General features: G+C 27.6%; 1 protein-coding gene across 13 annotated transcripts in view; it reads right to left on the bottom strand.

The window, feature by feature from the left end:
* Nucleotides 1-3,324: 3,324 nt before the first annotated feature.
* Nucleotides 3,325-11,179, bottom strand: part of LOC126838977 (uncharacterized) — a 100,837-nt gene continuing 92,982 nt past the window's right edge. For 5 of the 13 annotated variants that reach the window (XM_050573836.1, XM_050573837.1, XM_050573827.1 and 2 more), the window contains 7 exons: nt 7,888-7,917; nt 7,643-7,672; nt 7,527-7,553; nt 7,331-7,381; nt 7,019-7,045; nt 6,482-6,568; nt 3,325-3,769 (listed from right to left, as the gene is read on the bottom strand). In XM_050573836.1, the coding sequence (XP_050429793.1) occupies nt 3,495-3,769; nt 6,482-6,568; nt 7,019-7,045; nt 7,331-7,381; nt 7,527-7,553; nt 7,643-7,672; nt 7,888-7,917 (527 nt within the window). In that variant the 3' untranslated portion in view covers nt 3,325-3,494. Of the gene's footprint in view, nt 3,770-6,481; nt 6,569-7,018; nt 7,046-7,330; nt 7,382-7,526; nt 7,554-7,642; nt 7,673-7,887; nt 7,918-8,241; nt 8,305-11,179 lie in introns of those variants that run through there. The other 8 variants (XM_050573826.1, XM_050573838.1, XM_050573833.1 and 5 more) reach the window with 5 other exon arrangements.

Below are 11,179 nucleotides of genomic sequence, written 5' to 3'. Positions count from 1 at the left end.
TGAGAGTCTCTTTGGCGAATTCAATAGGAATGAAATATTAGAAATAATTTTATCAAATTTAACAAAATGTATTACCCGGTACAGCTGTCAAAAAATGAATATGGCCTGAAATTAACATTAAATTAATAAATGATATTGAATTGAATTTGCTATAGTGAATTAGTAGTTATAACATTATTTATATATAAATTATAAGGCAAAAGTCAAAGTAGAAAAACTATATTATATAGACTAGTTGATGTATTTTATGCGATGAGAATAAAATATATTAATCAAACGAGGTTGATAGAGCTTACATCAGTATTTTTTCATAAAGCTTCTATTCAAATTTCGGTAAAAAATATAATAATTATAAAACTAATCAGTTGCATAAAGTGAACATGAGATGAAGTTTTTATATAATTTTCAAATATATTTTTCTACTGTTATCTTGATGTTTTTTATTATTATTATAACTATGATTACGGAAATTTGGTAGGTCAGGTCATTATTGACATTATCAACCATTGTCTCTATTAGATACTCCAATCCATCTAGAATAAACAAATGAAGATTTATGCTATACTAAAATATTAAAATTAAATTAAATTAGGTAATACAAAGCTTCTTTATATATTAGCATAATATTTAAAACATTATATCTTACTTGCTTCAGATCTAGCTCCTACAGTTAAATCATTCTTTTCATAAGCAAGTTTGATGCCAATAGCTGTGACACAATTTTAAAAATATGTATAAAAACAGTAAATTTTAAAAACTTACAAAACATTTTTTTTTTAAATTAAAAAACTTGTAATGTGAACTAATTCCATATAACGATCTGTAAAAAAGTGTAATATTGATTTTTTTCAAATTTAACTTCTTTAAGTTTATAACTGTGATAATAAAATAATTATCATAAGGTGCCAAAACTTCCATAAAGAATAAAATATTAATAAACAGTAGAGTTTCATTTTTATCTGCGAATAATAATAAATAAAAACACATATATTAGTCACAGTTACCTCCGGTTTAGAGATGAGAAGGTTATAATTTTGCGAGGCCGTTTTAATGGGTTATGAATACATATATATGTATTAACATTTTTCTACTTGACCCACAATATTTCCTAGACCGCTAACTGATTTTTTTGTATAGAAGATAGAAATCAAACTAGAAAAGTTGATTATTTGGCCAAATATACAGTAATTTCACTACACTGAGGATTGACAGAAATAAAAATGATTCTCTTGACTATTTAAATTGCATAGTATAAAACTTAGGTTACACTATTCAAAATTGAAATTAGGGGAACAAGCCCCGCTCGTAATTAGTTTGGAAGTTACAGACTTTTAAAGTTGGAATCAGGTTGACGAGGAATCCGATCATAATCGAGACGAAGTACCCGGCGGGCGCGGGTAGACGTGCGGTGCCGGGCGAGCGCGTATGTCGATATCGGCCAACTTTAAAAGTCTGTAACTTCTTAACTAGGTGCGAGCGGGGCAAAATATTTACATATTCGTATTCGGCATGCAAAATACTAGTAATTAAAAAAAAAACTGAAAAAAGGGTGTCCGGTAAAGTAGACTTATTCCGAAAATAACATTTTAGAGAGAATGTCAAATCCGTTTTAAAATAATATCCTTATAAATATAGTTATTACCGTTATAAAAAATTTTAACATATATTTTCAAACAATATACTATGATGTATTGAAATGATGAAATTTTATAAATCGTTTTCTTATACAAACACTGTGACACGAGAATTTTATGTATAGAGAGAGTTCGTCCAAGTCAAAAAAGGATTATTTATCAAAATTATATAGATTTTCTGTGTACAAAATTGTTTTTAAAGTTTTGTTTTAAAATCGTTAAAATTAAAAACTTATAAACGTGCAAACATTTCTCATTATTTTAACTTAATTTTTAAAGGGAATATTAGAGTTTTTTTTGAACATTTTTCTTCACTTAACCTTGTCAGACCCCCGGGTTAATATAGTGTACCTACTTTAAATAAATAAATAAATAAATGTATTAATCTATAGTAACATCCATTTAGACCTAGGCTACACTATAGTGTACTAGCAAGAACTTTACAAGATAATTCTAAAACTTTTTTAAAAATATTTTGTACGTTTTATATAGATTACAATAAAACATAAAACTGATAAAAAAAATGTTTTATAACAAAAAATGTTGCTGAGCCTGATAAGGTTGAGACTAATTTTTTTTAACGATGAACAAAAAAACTAAATACGCGGATAATGACAACCTATTTTTTATATAATATTTATATTAAATTTTAAATGTGTATGCAAGTATCAAACAACTAATAAATTATAAATGCTTTTTACAAAATCTAATAAGAAAATAGATTTTTCCAACATTTTAGCATTAATATGTGGTTTTATAATAAATATAGGCGTTTATTTTCTAGACCGTAGCTACGCTCTTATAAATATAGAAATAATTATTTGCAAATTTCTGTAATCCGATTTTAATTTTTTTTGTGGGTTTATTTTCAATTTTTTTTTTATTTGGAAAAAACTGACTAATATTTTTCTTAAAAATTAAGTAAAAGTAAAAAAAAATTGTTTTTAATTTTTAATTAACGGTTAAAAAAAATAAAAAATAAAATTGTTAACTTATATGAATTTAGTTCCCTACAAAGTTTTTTTTTTTCATCTTTGTACTGCTCAAACTTTTAAGTTATGATCATAAAAAATCCTTATTACTGTTTTATAACGCTATATAATTAATTATTTAAGAGTTTAATAGAAATACTTACTTAAATTGTAGAGTTGGTAAGAGGTTGTTGAACAACAATCGACTTGTTCAGCTTTTGAAACTAAATGCACTGATTGCGACTTATAGTTGCGCTTATACTTCGACCAGAAAAAACAGAGTTCTAATAGGCTTTTGTAGTGTAACTATGTTAATTTATTTATACAACAGATTCATTTTTTTTTAGCGAATTATCATGTAAGCGGAGTTTAGACTATTTTATTCTAAACACTACTCCTAAATAACTACGATTTTACAAAAACTGTTTCAACGGTTACAAATATTGAAATTCGAATTAATTCTAACGGTATTGAAATACTAAAATTCGAATAACGTAAATTATATAATGATGTGTTATAATTAATTAGAATTGACTAATCATTTCCTGAAATAAATTATAACAAAGTGCCTTATGTTATGTCAGAAATTGTTCAGACTTAAACGCCAAAACAGTTCACGAAATTGCCATAATTTTTTATTATAATGTACATTGGTGCATTTTTAGATAAAATGTGTGTACAATAAGTAAACAGATGAACAAAATTATTATGTACTTACAAAAAAGTGTATTATTTGGTTATTGACAAAGTCAGCCGACGGTTCATTTTCCGTCAGCTTAAGTTTATGAAAATGTTTTACAATTTCTAATTTTTTAACGTATATAGAGATAATAATAAGATAAATTACAATATATTATGTAATGAACAGGGTACAGATGCCAGTGTTTAACTAACGCCTAGCAGCCCAACTCATCTCAAAACTAGCTCGGGGTACGGATGGAGCTCGTTGACGTTCAAGTCGTAACAGTCTCTCAAGTGATTCCGCATCATCGGTCCTGTACATCTTTATGGCTTCATTTTTATCCGTTAAGATACAAGTACGGGTAGTTGTGTTAATTTGAATTTCTTTTATGTATGATTGTGAATCTTGTGAGCTCAAGTATAATCCTAGCAAACGACACTTCCGTAATAAAGAGGCATTATTCTCTACAGCTTGCACAGATCCTGATCAAAAATTAAAACATTTTTTTTAAAATTTACTAATATTCGCTTACCAGTTACTTTTCTTTGTGGTGCAAGACAAAACTGTTTTATTTGTTAATACGATGTGATAAAAAAAGAATACAATAATTTTTATAATATATAGAGTAGCGGTTCTTTACCCACGGTCGGAAACCGTGACAACTTATACATGTCTGGTCAATTGTTCACATATCTTATCAGTAGAATACACTTTGGACAAATTTTTTTCCAACCTTATATTCCCATATTATATTATATTATCATGCCCAAAAAAAGTGCGTATATAATATATGTATGCATATTATAAATCTATAGTATTTTGAACTGATTAAATTATTATCTTGTATTTTTACTCTTATGTCTTTATAGAAGTACAACAAAATGATAATGATAATGTGATAATATTATCGTTGTAATATAATCATACTTTATAATGCAAATAGGGGTTTAGATAATGTACAGTCTACTGATAAGATATTTGAACGAATGACGGTTATACTAGGTGACATTTGTTTCCGAGCAAGTAGATAAAGAATCGATTATTCACATAATATAAAAAAAAGTTTTTCAGCCGAGTCTGCAACCACGAAAGAGCATTTTCATGTCTCGTTGAAGTACCGAATACATTTAGATAAGTTGTGAAATTATAATTAAAAAAAAAAATTACATGGAGCTTCCAGTTACAGCATAAGTCCAAGAAGATTAAAAAATTATTTACAATCAAGTTTCTGGCTAAAATTGTAATGTTTATTATCTGGCCAAAAGTAAATTAACATAGAGAATTTAACTATTTCGAATTTATTATCTAGTTCTAATTTGAACGTTGAACGTACAGCATATCTCAAATCTCTTATCTTATATATCTTACCCCTATCCCCTACCCACTATCTTCCGTCCCAATCACTAATCCCATACCCATTCCCACCCCTATCTCCCACCCCTATGTCCTGTCCCCAACCCAAACCCTATCCCACCTCCACCCTTATCTTCTACCCCTATTTCCACCTCCAACCCATCTACGTGTGGTAACGCTCTTTTGGTAATGATTTTTTCGTTACGCTTTTTTTCGGTTATTTGCCAGAGCTAATTCAACCCCTTTCCCATTCCCACCTCATCTTCAACCCCATTTCTTTTTTGGTAACGCTCTTGTGGTAACGCTTTTTTCGGTTATGTGCCAGAGCTAAGACAAATGTCAAAAAAGTGGAGCGAACGTTATTTATGTCTGATTATCAAAAACAGTATTACCGATAGGGGTCAATATAATTATTAATAGCAGATAAACCAAAAAATATTCATTTTAAATTCAAATCTTTATTAAGTCATAACAAACGAACAGATAGTTGAAAATTAGAAGCTCAAACGCTAAAATTGTTTTAAAAATGTTGTCTACAGATTTATAAAATTAAAAACATAAGTTTTCATTTAAAAAAACCAAATGCTATATGCTTGTTTAACATATAAGGGTTGAAGATAAGAATATTCTAAATATTGGAAAATTTAGTAAAATATGTACCTAAAAGTTTAGGAAAAAAAAATTTTTCAAAATATTCATATTTTCCGAGAAAAGGAGTGTCCTACGTTAGTTGGATCACTCTGTATATATTTATATATAAATTATAGAGCCGCAAGGGCACTCTCCTAGGGTGAAGAGTTTAACGACCCCACATACCCTAGTTGCGTTGGGCCCCTAATAATGGAGTTTTAGAGCGGGGTTAATCTCACTACCCTTTAAAAAAAAATCTATAATTTTAGAGCAACAAAAGCCTCGGAACGTGGAGCTTACGGATTTATGTATTGGAACGTTATCAATGTATAGGACTGGAACTTTGACGACAATTATATCGTGTCTTAATTGATACAGATTGGATATAACGGTAGTTCAAGATTAAGTTGGGACAGATCTGGTAGTATAGGTCACAAGGAAATACAATTTTTTACAGTGGCGGAGAAAAACATGAAAGGGAAGTTTTACCAAGTGTTGTCAAGTTTTAACCAATTAGTTATAGAATGTGGTATGTGGAGTTTAAATGCAGATGGTTTGGGATGGGAAAAAAAAGAATACAACTCATAAAAATAGTAAAAAGAATAACGTGCGAATATTTGTTGAAAAAGCAGATGAAGTTAAATAAGGATTTAAACGTAAATCATCAATGATTGAAGGAAAAAATGGAATGTTATTAACCGAAAACGGAAAAATAGCAGACGAGTTAAAAAAATATTTAATGCCCTGTTAAACCAACATAGTGAAAATACTATTATAGAAGAATGCGACTCAGAAGAGCAAAACATAGAACCATCAAGAACAGAGGTAGAAATGGTTGAAAATGCTCAAAAACGGAAAGGCGGCTGGAGAGGATGAAATTATTTTTTAATGCCTCAAAAAAGGAGGACAACAATTAACTAATCAGATACACAATTTCATTATTAAAGTATCGGAACATGATTAAATACCATGCCCGTGGCTTATATCTGTTTTATGTCCAGTTTTTAAAAAGGTAGACCCTATGGATTGTACAAATTATAGGGGAATCTTGATCTTGTCCTGTCTTAAATTCTACTCAGGCAAGTAGTTGTTGAAGCAATAGGCCCAAATGGCCTATAAAACGCATCGAAGAAGAAGAATACTTATATATATATGTATAAAAATATTTGACGGTATTCAAAAACCATACAACTTAATATAACAATATTTACCTAGTAAACGACGTCGAATTATACTTTGTAAAGCTTTAAAAACGATTTTTCTTCTCTTATTTGTAAAGGAAATCAGTTCATCGGTACCTATGAAAATGATTATTAAATGACCCGTGTTGCGAAGAAATCATAAAAATAAACAATATTTTAGTCGCTATTTATACATAATTGTTGCATTGCATTTGAAAGAATTGTGGTATAAATAACTTTTTGTCCAACCACTTATAAGCGTCGATACTCAACAAATCTATTCTTTGTATACTTGGAATTCAAAGAATATAATTCACATCAATAGTGTAGCCAACTTTAGGTTGATGAGGTAAATAATATTCATTTTTCTATTTAATTTACAAACATATCGTTCAAAATATCACCTTAAATTGTTACTAAGTCTCACTCTCCCTCCCTCTTTCCTCGAAAAAATTCGAATTTTTAAAATTATTATAATATGATATACAAAATAAATAAATCAAATCACATATGAAGCAATTATCAACTCTAAATAGAGGCTGTTAACTATCAAAAAATCGTAATTACATCTTCCATATGCTTCTATTGTAATTTCTGTAACAAATACATTAAAATATTATTAAGCAGTTAATAAATCCCAGTTGACATATTTTATACATATCATTCACTCTATAACTGAAACTAAGAATACCAATATTAATAAATGCAAAATATTATTTTATATTCTATAATAATAAAAATAAATGTTTTTAATTCTTATTCAAATGTTTTTTAATAGCTTAAATATTAAACATAATATATAGCAATTTGACTTTAAGTTATAAACCGTAACTACAAAAATATGTAACTATTTTTTTTAAATTTTTATTTATTTGTTACTTGTTATTGCTTTTATGTCATCTAGCATTATTTCGAGGAAACGATTGGCTCCTAAAACAAAAGAAACTTTAATATACATTCGTATTTTTTATGATTGAAACCGATATGTCATATTAGTATTTTTCAATTGGTGCATATGACTATTCTCAAAGTATTTCTTAATCAATTAATATTAAATATAAAATGGGGATTTTACTTTGTATAGTTATTAGATTTGCTTCTTCTAAAATTTAAACAAAAATCTTGTGTGAATAAAGAATAAAAAAACTGTTGTGTAAAAACGCTTCCATAAAGTGCAAAAAAGTGTATTACCTTCTGAATTTTCGATAAGTGCCCTTTTCTCTGAAATTGATAACACATAAATCAATTATATTACGTTTAATTTGCTATTCTATTATAAACATTAAGACGAATTTCAAGGTAGAAAAATCATGTGTATTAGTAACTTGGATAAAATATACTCTACTGTATATTCAATACGATAAAATTCTCTTTCGAATATTCAATTGGAATGAAATATTAGAAATTTTATTATAAAATTCAACAAAAATTGTTACCCGGTACAGCGATCAAAAAATTAATTTTGCCTGAAATTAACATTATATAGATTAATGATATTGCATTGGATTTGGTATAGTAAATTATTACATTTTATATTATAAATTAAAAGACGAGGTCACATTAGAAACAAATTATATTATATAGACTAGGGAGTCCTTTTGGAATGACTGAATTGATGCAGTTTAGGGGATGAGAATAAAAATATTTAGATTTCGGTGAAAAATATAATAATTATTACACTTTTCAATTGCATAAAGATAAACTTGACATGCATTTTTTTTATATGATTTTCAAATATTTTTTTCTACTCTTGTCTTTATTTTTTTTATTAATAATATACTTATAATTACGGAAATCTTGGTAGTTAAGATCATCATTGATATCATCAACCATTGCCTCAATTAGATACTCCAATGCATCTAGAATAAACAAATGAAGATTTTTGCTATACCAAAATATTAAAATTAAATTAAACTAGGTACCATAAAAATGTTTAGAATAATTTTAAACCCGACTATTTCTCCGTCGATTAGAATATTAGAAATCGCTAATTTATATATTATATTGCTATGTACACTGTTCTAAATAGCCGGTCCACTTTTCTTAACTATTGATAAAAACTATAGTTTTAAATTTACTGATAACCTGACTATTAGGTACATATAACAAATCGTCTATATATATTAGTGTATTATTTTTAATATAATATCTTACTTGCATCAGTTCCATCTACTAAAGTTAAATCATTTTTTTCAGAAGCAATCTCCATGTAATGAGCTATGGTACGTAAATTAAAAAATATGTTTAAAAAACAGTGGATTTCAAAAACTCAAAAACATTTATTTATTAAATGAAATTATTACTGACTTGTAATGTAAACAATATCCATAAACGTTGCTGTAAAAAAGTGAAATATTAAATTTCAAATTTTAACTACCTTAAGTTGATAAACGTGAAAATAAAATAATTACTATAATCAGTTGCCAAAATATCCACGAAGAAAAAAGATATTAATACACAGAAGACGTACATTTTTTTCTACGAAAAACAAATAACAAATAAAAAACATTTTGTACTAAATACTGTTTGTTCTGGTTTAAAGGTGTGAAGGTTATGGCTTTACGAGACAGTTTTAGGATGATAAATAAATTAATAAATATATATATATATATACAAGCTGCCCGTGTGCCCTGCTTCGTACGGGTTAAGAAATACAATTGAAACATTGTACTCACAAATTATACAAATTATTAGTTATTATTATGATTATATTTTATTATCAAACTCCAATTCCATCACCATCTGTATCCCTATCCCCATCCCTATGGAAAATATGGTGCACGAGTTAATGCCCGATTGGTTTGTTGTCACTTTCAAATTTACTGTTTCGTTTTCATCAACAATAGTGTCGATTAATTTAACAGACAACAGATCACCTGGCAACAACTGTTGTAGCTGAAAGTTAATTTCGTCAACATAAACATCTTTTTGCTGTCAAAGTAGTACGTTTACCGAGACAATTATGATCCAAGTAATTATTCAGTATATCCGGGAAGACACTCTCAATTAATTACATTCTGTGCTGTTCACGCACCACTCTTGTTCTCAATCTTTGTTGACATATCAGCTGATTAGCTGTCAGCTGTGATATTTGTTCAAATTGCGCCATCTATTGGAATAAACTTTCACTAAAATCTTAATCTCTCAAGTTGGACCAAATTGCACACGGTAAAAAATTTATATATATATAAATTTTTTACCAGACCCATAATATTTCCTAGATCGTTAAACTGATTTTTTTGTAAGGTAATAATCTAACTTGAACGATACTTTATTTGGACAAAATTATAGCTATTTCACTGATAGACAAAAATAAAAACGATTCTGTTAACTATTTAAATTGTAATTTAACAATTAAGAAAAAAACGAAAAACGAGGATGATGAAAATATTTTTTTTTTATATAATAATCCCGAAAAAAAATCATCCTCTAGAAAGTTCAGATAACTTTTTCTTAATTTAAAACGTATATATCTAAGAGGTATTACAAACTTTAATTAATTTTAATCGTGTTTTGATTAATAAACACTAATAGTTCTACTAAGAGCTTTACGTTTAGTGAAAAATCCGGAGTTTCATCGACGAACAAAACACATTCAGACGCGGTATCATTTTATTCGAGAGAAGAACGTGGAAGGTCAATTTCAACTTCAGTATATTGACATGCAGAATCAGGTTACAGACATCCTAACTAAACCATTGGCAAAACAACGATTTGAGATGTTACGGTCAGCAATGGGAGTCAGTCAGTTGAAAGAGAAAGTCGACCTATAGAAATTATTTACTGAGGGAGGTTGTTGAAATATTTAATAAATAATTTATATTTTATTCATCTTAGAATGTAAGTGCTCATTAATATTGTTTAGATAAACATCTATTCATAATAAGAAATATATTATAGCGTAATTTATATAATATAAGTTATTATTAAAGTAATTCCCGTGTAAATTGACTTCAATTGTAGTATTGCATTGTATACAATTTTTGTTCTAGAATATTCTTTTGGTTTTATATTAAAGGGAGATCCGGGATATCTTATTTACTCATTTTTTTATAATGTTTGTGTAAGCCAACTGTGTATAACAAGTCTTTATTTATTACTATACAACTTGTGTTAATTTTTATATTATCCAAATCCACTCCAACACTCAAATTCCAACAATTGTTAGCAACTTTATAATGATTTCTATCTTTTTAACGATAATTTATTTTCTACAAAGGTATTAAAATCGCATACTGAATAGATATATATACATAAAACTGGAATGCCATTATTTAAGACCTTAATCTAGTCATGGTAGCCTTAAATACCGGTATAGTGATTTGAACAGAATTTAATAAAGCAACATCATTTTTAAAATTTGCATATTTTCAATAAAAAAGGAACATTTGAAAATCATTTTCTTCGCTTTTTTTTTGCATGAAATAACTTGAGGCGGAAATCCATCTATGTCCAATACACTTGTTATGGCATTTTTTTTTTTTTTTTTTATAGTTTTGTTCAGTTGAATCATTATTATTTAGAAGTCAACACTAACTTAAAAAAAAATATTCTTTAACTACTATTAGTGTGATCTAGCCCTTGGTTTGATACCAAATGAATCATGAAATTTCTATTCAATAGTTGGTACAGAAATAGAGGATTTTATTAATTATATATTAAGATATATGCATTAAAAATAATGTATTATAATATTATGTAATATGCCAATTTATTCGGTAGCAATAA

Source organism: Adelges cooleyi, unplaced genomic scaffold, assembly GCF_023614345.1.
Source record: "Adelges cooleyi isolate 19-005CV unplaced genomic scaffold, UGA_ACOO_1.1 ACOO_flye_CR_arks_rails_tigmint_CR_PRNA_30, whole genome shotgun sequence".
Taxonomy (NCBI): domain Eukaryota; kingdom Metazoa; phylum Arthropoda; class Insecta; order Hemiptera; family Adelgidae; genus Adelges; species Adelges cooleyi.
This window is presented reverse-complemented; position numbering and strand designations above follow the sequence as displayed.